The 19,947-nt window shown below is 43.3% G+C and overlaps 1 protein-coding gene across 2 annotated transcripts in view; it reads right to left on the bottom strand.

Moving 5' to 3' along the window:
• TENM4 (teneurin transmembrane protein 4) overlaps window positions 1-19,947 on the bottom strand; it is an 801,941-nt gene that overhangs the window by 214,416 nt on the left and 567,578 nt on the right. For both annotated transcript variants that reach the window (XM_066369554.1, XM_066369563.1), the window contains one exon: window positions 4,894-5,064. In XM_066369554.1, the coding sequence (XP_066225651.1) occupies window positions 4,894-5,064 (171 nt within the window). The remainder of the gene's footprint in view (window positions 1-4,893; window positions 5,065-19,947) is intronic.

The raw sequence follows: 19,947 nt of genomic DNA on the forward strand, positions 1-19,947 counted from the left end.
TCATTAGTAGTAGTAATAGTAATAATGACTAGTAATAATAATGTATCATTAGTAGTAGTAATAGTAATAATGACTAATAATAATGTATCATTAGTAGTAGTAATAGTAATAATGACTAGTAATAATAATGTATCATTAGTAGTAGTAATAGTAATAATGACTAATAATAATAATGTATCATTAGTAGTAGTAATAGTAATAATGACTAATAATAATGTATCATTAGTAGTAGTAATAGTAATAATGACTAGTAATAATAATGTATCATTAGTAGTAGTAATAGTAATAATGACTAGTAATAATAATGTATCATTAGTAGTAGTAATAGTAATAATGACTAGTAATAATAATGTATCATTAGTAGTAGTAATAGTAATAATGACTAATAATAATAATGTATCATTAGTAGTAGTAATAGGAATGAAGATAGAGGTAGTAGTTTTAGCTACCATTTATTAACCTCCAACTATATGGTGAGCACCTTCAGTTAGTTCTCCCACTATTAAAATGTACATACTGAGGCTCAGAATGCTTAAGAAACCTTGAGAGATGAAGCCATTTGGGGTTCTCTTTTATTTATTAGACTGTGGCTTCTTAGAGCATTGAATTGATGAATGAATAATTATAATTCTGCAAAGACAGTCTCAATGGTGGCAGAGTGTGCTGAGCCTCTTTAAGAGCAAGGGTCCAGTTTCATGCACAGTCCCAGCAGGCTACACATCAAGGCCAGACCAGATGGATCCAAGGCCCACGGATGGACTTCCTGGCATCCTGAGGTACAAGAAGTTGACAATTTTTATGAAATAGGAACCTTCCAACCGACAGGCCTCAAAGTCAAAGGTGACAGTCAGCATCTCAGACATTGGTAAGAAGGACACTATTCAATCAGTGGGTGTCCCCAGAGGCTTAACAACAGTACAAAGTACTTAACTCAGAATTAGGAACCACTAATAGTACAATTAAGTTTCACAAGGCAGATTCTACTGATAATTGCCCTTTTCTTTGTAAAAAAACAACAACACAAAAACCAACTCAGGCTTCCTATCGCAATGCTGTACAAAAACACAATCACGTCTATAAAAGAAACTTTTCTACAAACTTCTGAAATGACTGGATAGCTCAGTAAAACATGAGAGATTTAGAAGAACTGAAATTCCATGCACTGTCCAATCCCAGCCTTTACTTCGCTCAGCTGAGTTCTAGCTACATAGGTTCTAAATTCCTAACTGGCTAATATTCTCCCCCCGCCTTCCACCTCTTTTGGTTCTTTTCAATGCAATAACTCGCACAAAGAATACTTTAGTTTCCTTAGCAACTGTTTGAAATTTATTTGGTTATCAAAATAAGCTGTTTCATTTTGGAGAGCCCAGCTGAGCCTGCGTGGAGCAATTTGCATGGTTTGAACTGATGGGCAATTTTGATTTCATTGCAGAAAGAAGAAAATGCTATCCCTAGCTCACCAATTCAACCATTAGAAATGCTTATTTATTCATCGCTTTCCCCCACCTCCTCCATTAATGCATAACATAAGTTCTTGTGGCTTTACTTGAAAACACTGCTGTATTTGGTTTCTGTCCTATGACAACCCTGAAATGGTTCTAGTCACTTTGAAAATAGAGTACATACTGCAGTTTGATGTTATTCTCAAAGACAAGGCATACATTTAAGATACTGGTTTGTTGTGTTTCATTTCCATTATTAGACAATATGTATCCTTTAAAACTACTCAAAAATGTTCCAAACTTCGCAGGATCTCTGAGCATGAAATGTTAGTTTGGGTTTCTGAGATTCTAACAACTGATGTGGAATGGCTTTGATGTTTAATTGACAAAAAGAAAGGAACTGATATTTGTTGAGTGCTTTTTCACCACTAGCCTGTGAAAAAATATATAAGTGTCATCCTTGTTATACAGATGAGGAAACTAAGGCCAAAAGAGATGGAGTAACTGGCAAGTTAACAGAGCTGATAAATAGCAGGGCCAGGAGTCAAACAGTGGGCTGGCCCCTAGGTCCATGAATCCTCTCCCGTCATACCCCACTGCTTCCTCCATCATTGTGGAACAGGGTCTCTAATCCCAGCTCTGGAATCAGCTGTCCTCTTTGATACTCTCAGAAGAGACAGGAAATATGCACTCACATCAAGGTTAGCGACTTTCCTCCTCAAGATGTGTCTAAGGAACTAGAGTTTTAACATCATAAAAAAACATAAACTGAGTAGACATTGGTTTGACCAGGGCAAAAAGACATTATGAACAATGTGGTCTCACATAAACTATAGAAAACTTTGTCCTCTTTTTTTCAGACTGATGCGTTTTTTTTTGTTTGTTTGTTTTTTGTTTTTTTTTTGTCTCAGTAATTGTTTTTGATGCTGACCACTTTCCAGCACTGCAGTAGGGGTCTAGACACAGGATTTCCATTTGCATTAGTAATGACAGATAATCTCTTTAAGCAAAAATACTCCAATTAAAGTAAACCAATAAGCTGGTACAATTTTATTTTGTCTCTTATCTGCACCTCCTGCTCCTTTCCTAAACAACCCACAACTTAATTTCATTAGAGTGAGAGATTTCAGATACATCCAATTCCTGTTTAAAGAATTCTTGATAGAGATCATGGAGGGAAGAGAATGCATTCTGCTAAATGAGACTCTTTATCAATAGCTCTAGGGTTAAACATATCGTAAATCTGCATTTGTACGTGCTGATCTAAAGACAGTCTTCATTTTACGGTATTCACCTATGGCATCAGGCACGATAAAGTGGCTTTGGCATCACAAGCCAACAAGCAGAACCATGGACAGGGCCAAGTTGAAAAAAAATTCTGAAGAGCCATCTGTTTAGTCATATGATGATTCTATTACTAATCTCATACGTAGAGCCTGCAAATTAGAATGGATCTTAGAGATAATCTAGCTCAATAACCTCCCTTTAAAGAGAAGGAAAATGAAGCCCAGAAGGTCTATTCAAGGGATTTGCTTAAGGTGCCATCACAGGTCAGTGGGCAGCAGCTGGACTTGAATTCAGGGCTCCGGACTTCTAACCCAGAGCTCTTTCCATGGCCCTTTGCATGAGCTCCATATCCTAATAAGTGTAAATTAGGCAAGGTTTTAAGTCTTCAAATCTATGTAAAGGAGATGGGGCTTTGCCCCTCAAATAGTAGACAGAGGCTCTTATTTGGCTTTGTGAAAATAACCTCTGTTCACTTCCCTTAAAGGTGACCACAGGTAAAAAGTTGATTTTGGCTTTCAAGATCATCATTCCAGAGGTCATGAATAGATATGCCAACAAGCATACGCTGCTCTGTTAACCAAACTGATTCTTGAAAGGCAAATTCTTGAAAGGTCAGAGAAGCTCAGAAGCCACAACCTCAATGTTAACTGAGAGGAAAGGGATGATGTAGTTCAGGGGTCCCCAAACTACGGCCTGCAGGCCACATACGGCCCCCTGAGGCCATTTATCCGGCCCCCGCCGCACTTCCAGAAGAGGCACCTCTTTCATTGGTGGTCAGTGAGAGGAGCATAGTTCCCACTGAAATACTGGTCAGTTTGTTGATTTAAATTTACTTGTTCTTTATTTTAAATATTGTATTTGTTCCCATTTTGTCTTTTTACTTTAAAATAAGATATGTGCAGTGTGCATAGGGATTTGTTCATAGTTTTGTTTTTTTTATAGTCTGGCCCTCCAACGGTCTGAGGGACAGTGAACTGGCCCCCTGTGTAAAAAGTTTGAGGACCCCTGATGTAGGCAGTGAGGGTTGGAGGCAGCTACGACCACTTTGCTGACTGAGGTAAGCCGGAGCGATAAAGCAGCTCATAGTGGTGCAGGAGAACAGATGGCCACACAGCCCAGGATGACTTCCAGACTGGCCCATGGGCTCAGACATCTTTCCTGGTACCAATTTTTGTGAATTTGTGTCACTATTAGCTGACAGTAAAAGAATCTGTGTTGATGGCATGTAAGAAAGACCCCTAAGAAATTCAGAACATGGGTCTAATGATGTCCCATTTAAAAATGCCGAACTCCAAATGTCACCACCATTTCTATCAGTGATAGAAAAATAAATTTTGTGTCTCATTATACAATGGGATTTCTCATCCACATCTCCTTCAGGATCTTGTAACCTAGGGCTATCAGGAAGGGTAACTTGAGATAGCAAGAGCCCTGGAGTCACAGAGACCTGGGCTCAAACTCCAAACCCCACTATTTACTGGTTGGTGACTCTGGCCAAGTCACTTAATTAATGTGATCTTTAGTTTTTGCATCTAAAATGGGTATAAGTAATTATACTTACCTCACAGAATCCCTGTGAGGATTAAATGTGAAATACTCTTGGAAAAATCTTTGAAACATACACATTGTACAAACACTAATGATTGTTGTTATCGTACATAAGGAAACTAGGGATCAGGAAAATGAAGTGACTTGCTCGAGGTCACATGGTTGGTAAGTGCTAGAACACCTGTACTGGTGTTTCCACTGAGCCACAAGGTTCCAGTGATATTTCAATGACAACACATCATCTCCCCACCTCACCAAGCCCCACTCCCAAAGATGCCCATTCACCCCCTGAGGTGACCCCAGAAGAGCTTGTCTGGATGCCACAAAATTGAAGATGGCCACCCCAGCAGTATGCAAGCCCATAATGCTTCCCTCGAGGCATGAAATGGGATACCACAGAGCACCATGAGCCTTGCCCAAGCCCTGTTATGAGCTCAGTGACAAGGAACTAGGATGAAGACAGAGGTGGACTGGCAGCCGGCGTGGAGTGCAGAGGGATGGAGAAAGAGCCAGAGCATGGAGCTGTGAGTCAGGCACATGACACGCATCATGGAGGTCTCCTTGGTTCAAAGGCAGACACAGAGGACTCACGACACGGACAACATAGCAACCCTACCTTCTGTGGTTCCTTTGCCTTTCCTGTCAGGGATCTCTAACCCAGTGCCCCCTGAGGGATACAGGGAGACGTCCGTTGGCACAGGCCAACTGCTGGCTGTGTCCTCCGTGATCTCATACATCTGCCCCTCCATCGGCTGCAGGTGCCAGTTTAGGCCAAACAGGTGCATGGCTGTGGTGAGCAATGAGAAAAGTCATCTTTTTCTGCTGGAGATGGAAATGAAACTCCCGAGCCATAGGGGAGGGCAGGCGGGGTGGGGAACGCAGGAATTCAGGTCAGTTCAGGTCAACGAATAGCCCCTGAAGAGAGCTCTTGCAGTGCTGAGCCCTACATAGGGAACAGGGAGGGGGCACAGAGATGGCCAAGGCACGGACCCTGCCCTCGAGGGCTCCCAGTCTAGTGGACCTGGGAGGGGGCAGGGTTGGGGAGTTTCAGAAGGTCTAGAACTTGTGTTTTAATTTAGGGAGGAAATTGCAATTTATATCACAAAGGGTTAATTTTCTTAACATAAAAATAACTCCTACAAATAATAGCAAAGTCTAACAACTCAGTAGGAAAATAGGCACAGGGACAGACAATTTACAGAAGAAATACAGCTGGCTCTCAATTATATGAAAAGACTCCTGACATCACTCATAGTGGGAGAAATTTGAATTAAACTTTGAAATACTATTTTTCACATATGGTTTGGCAAAGATGAAAAAAGGTTGAAAATATACAGTATTGGCAGAGAGCAGGAAACAGGCAGTCTCATACTTGGCTTGTGCAAGCAAAAGCTGGCAAAAATCTGAGGGAAGGCAATTTGACAAAAGTTGGCAAATTTAAAATACACATACCCCTCACCCTGGGACTTAGAGGTTCCAGTTCTAGAAACTTCTCCTCAAGATATATTCTCCAGGCACACGCATACTAAATGATGTACTAGACTTAGCATTAAGGTTGTTTACTGCAGCACTGTTTGTAGTAGCAAAATATTAGAAACCAGTCCATCAATAGGGGCTAGAGAAGCTATGGTCACACAACATACCATGCAAGCGAAACAAAGAGTGAGGGAGCTCTTTGTATGTATTTTTCTGAAAGGAAAATTATAACATGCAGAACAGCATATTTGATATACTACCAGATTTGGGTAAAACAAATAAAGAAAAAAGCCAACATTTCTATCTATAGATATAATATTTCTGGAAGGATATGAAAGAGACTGGTAACAGTGGTTGTGACCTATGGAGGAAAGAGACACTAAGGAAAGAACAGAAGAGAGATTTACTCTTTGTTGTATAGCTGTTATACATCTCGGTTTTGTATCATGTGCACATATTCGTTTAAAAAATATTTTTCCAAGGTGTAATTGCTGAATAGTCTTGTGCAACAATCTAGATGGGACCATAAGATGCTGAAGAATGACCACAGTCACTTGAAATACACAATACTGGGTAAGGCTAGGAAGCCTGTTGCCAAAGTCTACTACAAGCATCTATATAAATCCTTTCTGGGGATTCAAGACTTGAGCCTTGACAATGGTCCACACTCACCCTCTGGGATGGCTACCCTGATTCCCCACATTCAGAGTTAAGTACTCCAGGGCCTGGACTCCCACAACACTTTGTATGTAGTATCACACCTTTGTTCAGCTGATGAACATTCTCTTTCTTTCTTTCTTTCTTTCTTTCTTTCTTTCTTTCTTTCTTTCTTTCTTTCTTTCTTTCTTTCTCTCTCTCTCTCTTTCTCTCTCTTTTTCTTTCTTTCTTCTTTCTTTTTTCTTTTTGTATTTTTCTGAAGTGAGATGCGGGGAGGCAGAGAGACACACTCCCACATGTGTCCGACCAGGATCCACCTGGCAAGCCCACTAGGGGGCGATTCTCTGCCCATCTAGGGCGTTGCTCTGCTGCAATCAGAGCTATTCTAGCGCCTGAGGCAGTGGCCGTAGAACTGTCCTCAGTGCCCGGGCCAACTTTGCTCCAATGGAGCCTTGGCTGCGGGAGGGGAAGGGAGAGATAGAGAAAAAAGAGAGGGGGAAGGGTGAAGAAGCAGATGGGTGCTTCTCCTGTGTGCCCTGGCTGGGAATCAAACCCAGGACTTCCACACGCTCTACCACTGAGCCAACCAGCCAGGGCCTGAATATTTACTAATAGCCCATTCTATGCTGGAATCTCTGGCTGATTCTGGAGAGCCAGAACTGAATCAGACAGCATTGCTTCAGTAAGCTCCCAGTCAAGTATGGAAGACAGGTAATCAACAAAATCTACTCAGAACGACTAGAAGGCCCAAAGGATGGGATGACTGAACTACCCAATGGGCCTTAAGAACACAGGGAGGATCTACAGAGATATGAAGGCCCATAGTAATTATGTTTACTGAGGACCCACTATGTGCCAGGCAACACACTGGGTAGTTTGTATGCATTCCATCTAATTCTCATGACCGCCCTGAAACTCAATTTACAGATGGGCACATTACGGCACAGAAAGTTAATTAAAATTATAATTATAAAACTATAATCTGTTGAATGCTTATCATATGCCAGGCATAGTGCTAAGAGCAGTAAATGTAGTATTTCCTTTAATTCTCATAACAATCCTAAAAGGTGAGTATTAATGATCCTACTTTACAGGAAAAGAAACTAAGACACAATGACATCAATTAATATATGAAAGGTTAAGTGGCTAACAAGTGGCAGAGTCTAGACTGGAATCCAAACTGCTCAAACCTGAGATCATATACCTTCAGTTTCTCTGGCTGAAGGCCCAGGCTCTACCCACTTCACCATACTCTCTGACCAGCTCTATCTAGCAAGGTGTGTGATGTTACAAAGACATCCCTTTTAACATCAAGCAGCCTCCAAGTCTTTTACGTGCCCTTTTCGGTAGCAACATAGGGTGCTGTGAGTTAGGAAGTTGTGTTACCTGACCCCAGTTTGTGGATGGGTCCATTGATGATCGTCTTGAGAAGCCGTGTGACTGCCTTCAAGACATAAAACACTGTAGAGGAGGCTGGGACCCAGCACATCCTCCTGACTTCTAGTCCAAACACAAGCTACTCAGGGAATAGCCACAAGTTTGTATGTACTCTGGTAACGGAAACAGAATCGGACCCAATGCTTTCTCTTCAGGGACTGTGGTATCGGGGAAAGTGTGAGGGACCAATGGTGAGAAAACTGATTTAAAATCCGACCTGCCACTTTCCAGCCACAGTAGTCTCACCTGAGAAATGGGGATAAAAATCTTTCAAGGGATTGTTGTATCATATAAAATAAAATACAGCAAAGTGCTTTATAAATGGTGCATATACGGGATTAACTGTTTTATAAGCATTAGGATTCTGACACTGATGATAATGATCAAATAGTAGCTCACATTTATTGAGTACTTTTTAGGTACCAGACACTCAAATGCTGTACCCTGCTGTTGACTACCCCTGTGGAGCTGTAGATATTAATATAAGTTAACTTGCCTGGAAGAAGTGAATACTTGGCTATTTCCAAGTTTACATTTCTGCTTACCTTCTTACTGTTTTAGTCTACATATTGGCATCTCCAAGGTGATGGAGAAATTGTGTGAACTGTGGACAACTCAGACATATGCAGTTAAATGTGCAGCGCCTCTTTCTCCGCTAGAATCAATGATCTCATCTAGGTGTGCAGAAGTGCGGTCTTGTTCAAAGGTCATGAGCATGAACTAATCTCAGAATGAACAGAGAACTCTCACAGGTTTGTGAAGAGAAACATATTTACTGTCAAAGCTTTCTCTTACTTTTAACAAGATGCAAAAGCAACTCCTTGCTTAACATAATACACTGGGGGGGAGGGGGAGGGAGAAAACCCAGCAGAAATCATGCTACAGGTGGAAATGATCACAAGAGCTGGTGTCCCTGGGAAGGTCAGGAGGGCAGGAGCTTCCCCAGCTGCAGGGGAGGCTGCTGACCAAAGGCTTAGCGGTGCATGTCAGCACCCCCTCTCGGCTCTACCCTGGCAGTGACAAACAGAGGCCCCCCGCTGCTGTGAGGCCAGTCAGTCTCTGTGGCCTGAAAACCACCTGGGAAAGCAAAGTTCTGGATCCAACTCAGACTGGGACCCTCTGCAAGATGAACCATTCAGAAATAATTTAGGAGGCTGGTGGCTGGGGGCTGGTGGAGAGGGTAGAAAGCAGAGCCACCAACACTGGGCTGAGAACAGCTGGAAGGGAGGATTCCGAGGAGCAGGATGGTGTGAAGTCCGAGATGCGAAGCTCTAACGATGCTATCTTAAAGCCAAAATAAAAGGGACCCTTAGTCTGTGATCCAGAGTCTTAAATGGAAGTCATGCTCCAATGTTTTACTGAATAGTTTGGTGGGTGGTTCATTTTATAGTTCTGGGTTCTAGGGGAGGGGAAGAGAGAAGGAAGAGAAATAGATACAACACACTCTCAGCATGCCCACTCTTCTCTGTCCTGGATAATAATCAAAATAAAAAGAGCAACACGAAAGTTGGTATCATTTGAGTGGATTCTCAATACCAAACACTTTATTTACATTATTCAGTTGAATCTTCACATAAGGATAGGTGGAAAAACATTGCTGGAGAATGTATACAATGAAACCGGAATAGGAACCAAGCTACGATTTAGTCAGAGAGGTCAAGTAAGCTACCTAACACCACAGAGCTGGGATAAGACTGAGGCAAGTTTTAGAGTCAGAAGCCTGTGTTCCAAATGATCTAAAAGTTAACAGCCACGGACCCAAAAAAAGCTAAGAAATAGAAACGGTCCCCTCTCCAGCCTATTTTGAGGATGGACCAGACCACGGAAACAATATAAATTTAATCACCATATCCCCCATTTCCTGAGGAATTAATGGTAACTACCCACCACCAATATACATCACAGGATTATGTAAATGACACCCTGCAGTTTGTATTTATAACTGTGTGAGACTCCTTGAGTACACTAAAAGTGGTATAAATAAGAAACTTGATACTGGTTTTGCCTTTAAACTAGTTTGTAATTCAATGAAAAGGTGAAAAACACTAAAGAGTTCAGGGCAAGGCCATGGAAAAGCAGGGGTTCATAAGATCACCCACGTTGGAAAGTTGATGATATCTGAAAGCTCAGACCGGGCTGGAGGAACGCTCCTATTCCCTCAGCTCTGGTCAATCTGATCTGAGGGCTGACATTTTCCAGGCGCCTTTTCCTGCCCAGCAAGACAAGAGAGATGTCTGAGAAAGTGCAAGCTCCATCCTGACATTTTAAAGAAAAATGTTCAAAAGACATCCAGATATTGAAGGCTCCCCGCAGCACCTGGCCAGCAGGAGGCAATTAACAAAGTCATTATGCAGGAGTCCCCAGTACAAGTACAGGAGACCTCCCCCCACTCGCATCTGTAAATTAGCAGTTCCAGGTACTGACTACAGATGGTTATCACCACAACTCACTCTTTACTCAGCGGCTTTTTTGGTTTCAAAAGGCAATGGGAACCAACTCAGCTGCACAGGTACCCACTTCTCTGTCATCAAATATTAGTGTTCAGTTTTTTTTTTTTTTTAAAAATAGCACCACTTGTTTAAAATGTAAATCACTGAGGCTCTGGCCAGTTGGCTCAGTGGTAGAGCATCAGCCTGGCATGTCGAAATCCTGGGTTGGATTCTTGGCCAGGGCACACAGGAGAAGCGCCCATCTGCTTCTCCACCCTTCCCCCTCTCCTTTCTCTTTATATCTCTCTTCCCTTCCTGCAGCCAAGGCTCCATTGGAGCAAAGTTGGCCCAGGTGCTGAGGATGGCTCCATGGCTGCTACCTCAGGCACTAGAATGGCTCCAGTTGCAACAGAGCAACGCCCCAGATGTACAGAGCATTGACCCCTGGTGGGCTTGCCAGGTGGATCCTGGTTGGGGGCATGTGGAAGTCTTTCTGCCTCCCTGCTTATCACTTTAGAAAAATGCCAAAAATAAATAAGTAAGTAATTAAATATATATATATATATATATATATATCACTGAATTCTTTGACTTATGGTCCTCTGATGGGAAAAAAACAAAAGACAACACAAAACCAATATCACAGTTTCATCCCCCAGGTTCTATTCCTGCTTTTGCTACAAAGCTACAACATTTGAAAGTTCAAAACCATGATGTTATATACAGAGATGTATACTGTAGTGTAGCAGTAAAAATAAAAAGAAAAAAAAAGAAAAAAAGAAAAAAAAGAAGAAGCAATCTAGATGTCTAAAAATAGGAAATGACTTAGCTAAAATATGATATAAGTAATGAATGGAATACAAGGTAATCACATTATAAAAATAACTATGACAACCAGCAATGAGCACAAATGCTTATAATATAATGTTAAGGGAAAAAAAGGACACAGGATTACATGTTTTGCTGACTGCATCTCTATAAAGCCAAATATACATACAAAAAATATAAATAAAAAAGAATCTGAGAAGGCATAGATAAAATGATATCAGGCTTTGAGCAGTGGTAGGGCTATGGATAAATTTTCATTACTAGTTTCCAAACTCACTTTAATGCTGTTTTACATTAAAAAGGAAGTTCTACAACTTGGCCTCGAGCAATTGGTAGAAAAGAAGGATGGTAGAGCAGAGGGCAGAGATTCTAACTTTGCACACAGGCCACACGTCAGACACTCAGGCAAGGGGAACTTGTACATTATTTCATTCACTCCTTACTTACACCTTCAGAAAATTCTAATTTATTTTATACATGAAAAAAACGGAGTCTCAGAGAGGCTGCATGGCTTGCTCAAAGACACTTTGCAGATAGGAAAAGAGAGAGTCACATTTGAACCCAGATCCGACTGGTTCCAAAGTCCAGGATCTCGTCCTGGTTTATCACACTGCTGGTGGGTCACAATGCCTGAAATTAAGTTAAAAAAAAAGAAAAAAAGTCCGAGCCTCTGCTGACAGCATAGCCAGGATTGCTCTTTTGAGATGGTTTGTTAAGGGGCTTTCTTCTCAAGGACAAAGCATGAGGCCCCCCTCCTTCCCCCCAGGCATGGCTGATCCTCACAATCAAAACCACATAAACGCAAGAAGTTGGCAGAGTCAGTCTTCAAGTTCAGCTTTCTCCAAGGCAGAGTTAGGTCATATATTAGTTTCATGACTTTGGGCAAAATTACTTAGTTTCTCTGAGTCTCAGTTTCCTCCTGTGCAAAATGAAGACAGTAATATCCACCTCAAAGGATTAAATGAATTAATGTATGCAATTTGCTTGGAACCATGTCTGACCCATAGTAGAAGCTCAATAAATGGCAGCTGTCATCCCTGTCATTTTGCTAAACTGACAGTCCTAATTCCTGAATTCGCTGTAAGATTTGTTAAAAGCCAGCTCTGTTAGGTCACCTTTTATTTCCTTCCATATATTCCCCTAATCCCCCTTCCTGCCAACTGCAAATTTCTTTAATTTCTCCTATCCTGCTCCTATTAGCTGACAGCCTTATAAATGAGAGATATTTGCCCAATGGATAAAAGAGTTTTTAAAAGCAGAATCACTATAAAACAACCCGACAGGATCCCACTGGTGACTACGTGTGGCTAATTTTAAATCAAGTAAATATATTGCTTTTCTTCCTGTCTCCAGATAAACCTGACTGCAACAATCAGGGTCACTGTCTCTCACTCCCAGATTAAGTGTTTTCTGGAGAATGGAATCTGGCACAGTTAATCATTTTTCTGTACCATGCAATGCTGTGGGGAAGGGAGGCCTTTTAGCAAGGGTTCGCTGATAGCTAGCTGCTCAATATTTCTGTGAATCCGGGTGGGCTGGGCATAGTGAGAGCCTCAAGTGCAGTGAGCCACGGGAGTGGAGACAGGCACGCCCACCATCAATGCGAAGGAGAAATATCAGTTTAATTGGCAGGCACTGAAAACTGGTGACACGGCAAGTTGTAGGGGAAACCGCAGCCGGAATCTAATTTGTACAGAATAAACCGCTCTTAGTACAGTAATAGAACAAGAAAGCTGTCATTTCTGGGCACCTTTCACCCAACAGGCTCTACGAAGACCTCTTCTGTACATAACTAATTTAGAGGTTGGCCACCTCCACCAACTGCTGGAGTGACCTCAGCCCAGTTTTCAGACCTCTCCCCCCCCCCCCCACTCCCAATACTGTGCTTGTCCCAGAGACAAGGAAACGAAAGGCACAGACAGACATGTAGCGGTTACGAGCAGCACAGCCTTTGACGCCAGAAAGTCCTGAGTTCCTGATTCTCATGCTTATAGTTATGTCACTTGGCTCATGTTATTTAACTCTTGTGAGCCTCAGTTTCCTCCTCTATACAATGGTGACAATAATACCTAAGCCCATGAATTGTTATAAAGATTAAAGAACGTAGTCTATGCCCTGGCCAGGTAGCTCAGTTGGACAGCGCATCTTCCTGATACACCAACATTGTCGGTTCTATCCCCAGTCAGGCACATACAAGAATCACCCAATGCATAAATAAGGGGAAGAACTTATCTCTCTCTCTCCCTTTCTCATTCTAAAAATTCAATAAATAAAATTTTTAAAAAGGATGTATTTTATGAGTTTATAATGGTGCTTGACATTTACTCAAATATCGGCCAGTGGGGGACCCTCTTTGTTGGTGTCAGATCACTGGTGTCATTTTTACCGCCTGTGAAGGTTTTCACTGAGAAAGTGAAGGGAGGAAGTTCCCTGGGATAGCTGGCCATGCTGAGATTTTGCTCTGGTGGTGAGGGGACGGGCTACGCCCACACTCACACGTGTGGGGCCCCGCCGTGCCCTCGCGGCACAGCAGAGACAGATGCACTGGTGCCATGGTGGCAGAGGCTGGAGCCGCTCCGAGCCTTCTCTAGACTCTGAGTTCAGAGCTCCTAGTAAATGGCCCTGTCATTAAGGCGCAGCAGGATATCCTGAAAGGGCAGTGGAGCCATCTTCCTGTGCATCCTTTCATCAGCACTGCACTCCCGATTAAAGGCCTCGTCTCCTTGAGCCTCAAGTGGAGGGAATAAAACCCACGGACCTGCCATGTTAGGCCACTGGGAGGCCCTCTGTTAAGGGCAGAGATGATGACTTTCACTTCTGTCCCCAGCACCTGGTGCACAGGAGTGAAGAAGAAAGGGAGGGAAGGAAGGAGACAGACATAATTAGGACTCTTATTAAAATAGTAAAAGCTGCCATTTATTCATATTTTCCCATGTGTATGACCTAATGCTGGAGGATTCACATTCATTATGTCATTTAATCTCTGAACATTTTACGGAAGATGTTATTAGTAACCCTATTTTATAGATTAGGCATCTCAGAACATAGCATCACAGTAGGTATTACTAATTTTGTATCTCTAGAAAACCAAGGCTCTAGAATTGTCTGTAATTGCACCCTTCATCACACAAGATCTATAATCAGGTCCCGGTCACTCCAAATCCCAAACTTTTCTTGGACTTAATGCCAAAACGTACAGGACAGGCTTCCATGGAGTCCTGATTAGAGTAAACATGCAGTTTCTGATCAGATCATTGCCACAAAGCACACATTCAAGGAAGTGACTGTACACAGAGGAAGTACTTAAGCCTAGTAAGGCCCACTGTCTGCCCTTCATATTCAAGGTTGGGGACCACCAGTCTGTTCAAACTGCTCCACTAGGGTGAGCAGCCAGCACTGGCCTGGCAGAACAACCCCTAGGCTTGGTAAAGTGCCTGTCATTCCCAGAGGGGAGGGGAAATGCTGGTGAAAAGGTCTGCACAGTTTCTGATTTCCTTTCTTTGCGGCACTTGTACCCACGTGTCAACGTCATTCACAAGGCTCTCTAAAGCATTTCTATATAAATAAGTGTGCACTTAGCAAAGGGCTAGCTTCTCATGTGTGACACATGATTCCTTCCTTCACCTGTACCAACCATCCAATGAGGCAGGAAAACACACAGGTTGGTTAGCGCTTGGGAGCTACAGAGGGAGAAATGCCTGTTGCTAGGTACCATTTCCATAGCTACAAGAAAACACACTGTTACAGGGCTCTGGAGAGCAAGCCTCCCACCTCCTGATTTCCTTTGGCATATCAGTCCTGTAACTAATTTTTTTAATGATCAAAGTCAGTTAGAAGGTGGTCTCCACTGTACTTCTAAATGGAGTTTTAAATCTGTGTATATATTATTAGGGTAGGCTTTTTCCCTCTGGAACATTGACTTTGGTGAGGGAAATGAGGGTGGATAGCTTAATGTGGAGCCTGACACCTGGATTTGTAACTTGGAATAACATTTCTTCATAATGAGAAGCATTTTAAAAGAGCATCTTAGGCCCTGTCTGGTTGGCTCAGTGGTAGAGTGTCAGCCTAGTGTGTGGATTATCTGGGTTTGATTCCTGGTCAGAGCACACAGGAGAAGTGACCATCTGCTTCTCCCTCGCCCTTCTCTCTATTGCTTTCTTCCCCTCCCACAGCCATGGCCCGGATGGAGCAAGTTGGCTATGGGTGCTGAGGATGGCTCCATAGCCTCACCTCAGGTGCTAAAGATAGCTTGGTTGCTGAGCAACAGAGAAACATCCCCAAATGGGCAGAGCATCACCCCATAGTGGGCTTGCCAGGTAGATCCCGGTCGGGGCTCATGTAAGAGTCTGTCTCTCTGCCTCCCCTCTTCTCCCTTAAGAAAAATAAATAAATAAATAAAATCAAAGAATATCTTTTTTTGTGTGTGTGACAGAGACAGAGAGAGGGACAGATAGGGACAGACAGACAGGAAGGGAGAGACAAGAGGCATCAATTCTTTGTTGTTGCACCTTAGTTGTTCATTGATTGCTTTCTCATATGTGCCTTGACTGGGGGGGGGCTACAGCAGAATGAGTGACCCCTTGCTCAAGCCAGTGACCTTGGGCTCAAGCTGGCGAGCCTTGCTCAAACCAGATGAACCTGTGCTCAAGCTGGCGACCTCAGGGTCTTGAACCTGGGTTCTCTGCTTCCCAGTCCGATGCTCTATCCACTGTGCCACCACCTGGTCAGGCCAAAGAGCATCTTAAAATCTCATAGAGCAGAGTGTGTGATGTCATAGCTTACCAGTCTTCCGCCCCATGGAGGTTTTCCAGCTCCTCCAGATCTCGCTACCTTTTCCTGCTTCCCTGCCCTTGTCCGTGCACAGAGCAAGGCTCTCAGTAAATGTGAGTTCTCCTTCTCTGACGCCCATAGACCCTTGGTTTGGTTTAGTTCCTTCAGTTAGTAAGTTTAAGGCAGCACAGAGTTCCAGGCACCATGACGATGTTGATGATCATGTTAATAATAACCACTGTAGCCCTGGGCAGGTGGCTTAGTGTATAAAGCATCATTCCAGAGTGCCAAGGTCACAGGTTCGATCCCTGGTTAGGGCACGTACAAGGAGCAATCAGAGAGTGCACAACTAAATAGAACAACTAAGTGAAATGGCAAGTTGATACTTTTCTCCTTCTCCCTTGCTCTCTCTATCAAATCAATAAAAAAACCCCCAAATAAACAAAAAAACACCACTGTCATAGATTGAAAGCCATTATTGTGCCAAGCAAGCACTGTGCTATGTGCTTTATAAATGCCTATCAAATCCTCACAAAGTGCAACGAGGTAGGTACTATTATTACCCTCATTAGCAAGATAAGGGAAACTAAGGCTCAAAAAGGCTCAACAACTTGCCCACGAACATACATTTAATAAAAGGCAGAAAGCAAATTCAGGTCTGAGTCCAATCCAGACTGCCCTGATCCCGTCCCTAACCACTATACAAGCTGACTTTCTGCTTAGATGTAAAAGTGTAGAAAAGACAAAAAAAGAGGGTGAGGCAAATGCAAATCTTGTTGTTATATGGACCTTCCTTACTGTTCAAATTTTGTTGGCGATATTTTCCTGAAGATCAAAACTTGAGGTAATATCTCTTCATAACAGAAACAGTCTTCAAAGAGTACCCTAAAGGCTTGCTGAGCATAGTCTCTGACATTCCTCATTACTCCTCCCTGCTCAGGAGCCTCAGACTGTGTGTTATTCTCCTGTCCCTTGAATACAGCTGTCTATCCAGCCTCCAGGCTTTTGCTAATGCAACACCTCTTTGTGGAATGGCCATGACCTTTTGTATTTTTAAAAAACATTCTCCCATCCTCAAGGCCTACCAAATGCCACCTCTTCTATGAGGATTTCCACCATTACGCCAGCCAAGAATGACCTCAGCTCTCCCCTCCCAGCCCTGGGCCCTGACCATTATTTCAGCACCTCCACCACACGCGGCTCAGACGCGTGCTTCCTGGCCTGTGCTGGCTCTGTTGTTCATCTCTGTACAGAGCAGAACAGGTCTACAGAGAGAGCCAGCCGCTGGCCCTTACTAGCTATACATCAGCAGGGAAGTCACTTAACCACTCTGACCTCCAGCTTTTTCATCTGTAGAAATGAAAATATAATACAAAACCATCTCCCAGGTTCTTATAAAGATTAAACTTAATGAAAGTTCTTTACAAATTATGAAGTATATTGAAAATAGAAGGCAATATTATTACATTTCTTAAAAGTTAATGAATAGAAGAAAGAACACCCAAAGTTTAATACATAGACTAATGCAAAGACTTCTATATGAAATGTCCAACACAGCCCCAAATCTACACAATTAGGTGTATGAACAGTATTATTTAAACAAACTTAATATACTACAAAAAGTTAGGAGACAAAAAACCAGTTGCAAAAGAAGAGTTTTTAGGTAAAGAAAAAAGAAAAATGCTACTTCTCCTAAAATTCTCATTTAATCTTTGCTACCCTCCACTCCATCTCCCCTCAGATAGCCTTTCTATATGCATAGCATGAACCACGTGTGCTCACATACACACAGACACACACACGGGAGCCCAAGGAGTCGATCTTGCTACAGAATTCCTCAGAGGGCCTGAGTGCTAGAATTTAGGACAACGTGATGAAATGGATGCCACAGTACAATTAATGACACTGGCACTTTTTCCTTCCCCACTGGAGGCTATGAACAAAATCTAACTTCAGGCTCAAAGGCAGGATAAATCTAGCTGCCTGCCATACCACAGCAGGAAGGGCTTTTTCCAAAATGAAATGTTAGACCAGTGACAATCTACTCACGCCAGATGAAGCTGGGGGAACAGAGGATTCAGGTAACACGAGGTGCTGGCGCTCAATCAGCCTTGTGCTTCAAGGTCCCTGATGTCATTTGAGCCTCCTTTCCTCTCTAATCCTGAAGCCTTGTGGGTAAAGACCGTGGCCCCACTCAATGCCACAGCTGCCTAGCAATCCCGGCTCAGTGCCCGGCAATCCCGGCACAGTGCCTGGCAAAGGCAGCTGGACGTTCATTTCTCTTTCATAAAAAAAAAATAAAATAAAATACACGTTTCTGTCTGCAGTCAGGAGCTCCTTGCGCCCTCAGCAGTTCAGATCAGGTGAACCGGTCCAGCCCCACCCCAGTGATGGGAATCGCAGGGCACAGAGGGAAGAGGGCTGGCGGGGGCAGCATGTCCTGGTTCTTCCACTCACTAGTGAAGTGGCTTTGGACAAATGACTTCACCTCTTCATGCCTCAGTTTCTCATCTATAAGGGGGAAATACAAATGGTATGGTACCTAGCACACGGCTGGTACTTAACAAACATCTGCTGGATGAATAGAACTGTTGAGAAGATTAAATGACAGAATACACATTAACCTTCAGCATGTGCCTGGCACATGGGAAGCTCTCAGTACACGTGAACTTCCTTCTCTGTCACACGAGGTTAGGTCGTGGGAGAAGAGCTGGGAGCAGGGACAGGGCAAAGACCCAAACAGGATGGCAAATCAACCTTGTTTGCTGTGAGCTTCACGTATGAAGCACAGCAGTACAAGACAACAGATGTCAGTTCCGAGAGGCCGCATGGTCCATGAAAGGAACACAGAACTTGGAATCAGAAGATCTGGTTTCTAGGCCCAGCTCTATTACTTCCCACTCCTCCTAGCTGAACAAGGTATTTAACTGCAGTGGGCCTCAGCTTACACATCTGGGACTGGCAGGACAAGGAAGGGCAGTTAATAATTCTACACAGTGCACAGGAGAGGACCGATGGGTTTGAAAGGCCTCCCACCGAAGGCGAGGTATTTATTATGCACTGGCTTAGTGGAGCCTGTCCTCCAAGGGGGAAGACAGCAGTGTCACTGTGGTGTCTGCAGTTTTATTTAAGGGCCTTCAGTAAAATAGACACTGAGGTCTGCTGGCAGGTCAAATGCATAAATGGACATTTTAATGCACAGTCTTCTGACTCAGGGGCCAAAATAAGCCAGCATTTCTATCTAGATCCTCTGCCTTTGTTTAGGTTGTTCTAGCTTACAGACCTTGCTTCTCTTTCAATATCTTACTTGATTTACGAGGATCAATGCCTTGGGGAAATGTTATCTGATCTTTCTGGTTAGAATAAATTGTTCTCTCCTTTGGGCTTCTCTTCCCTCACCCCTGAAAAAAAAAAAAAGAAAAAAAGAAAGAAAGGAAAAAAGGAAAAAAGAAACAGGGACAAGATTCAAACTCCAATAACATGTTTTTATCAACTGCCATCAGCAACTCACATCCGGTTCTCCATGAAACCACGGATGACTCAGAGCAGTGATGCCTGCTTACCCAGCTTTGCTGGGGTGCAACGGGCTGATGGCTCAGTCGATGCTCCATGCCATTTCCAACCTGAGCTGGGGAAGCTTCCTATCCTTCATCCCTGAAAGCCCTCTGTCTGGGGAGGGCCCTTGGCCCTGGATCTGAAAGGGTTTAAGATCTCTGGGTGATCCAGCAGCCTGAAGGGTGAGAACTGCATTTACTGGCAGCCACCGTGGGCCACCCACAGACTGGATCCTCGGCAGATATACCCTCACTTAATGCTCAGCACCGCTCCTAGATACTGACATTCTACCAGTGAGGAAACTGAGGCTCAGAGCGATGAAAAGAGCTGTGTGAGCTGGGGCTGGAATGCAGGTCTCGCTCTGCCCAGTCTGGGCTTCTGTCACCAGACTGCGTGGCCACCTTTAAGGGATGGAGCCGCCGAGTTGTGCTTCTGCTGTTTTATTGTCAGGCGTAGAAAAAATACTGTTTTTTGCAGCCCTCTTTCCTCCTCTCCTGCCTCTTCCTTCCTCCCTTCCT

Source organism: Saccopteryx leptura, chromosome 1, assembly GCF_036850995.1.
Source record: "Saccopteryx leptura isolate mSacLep1 chromosome 1, mSacLep1_pri_phased_curated, whole genome shotgun sequence".
NCBI lineage: Eukaryota > Metazoa > Chordata > Mammalia > Chiroptera > Emballonuridae > Saccopteryx > Saccopteryx leptura.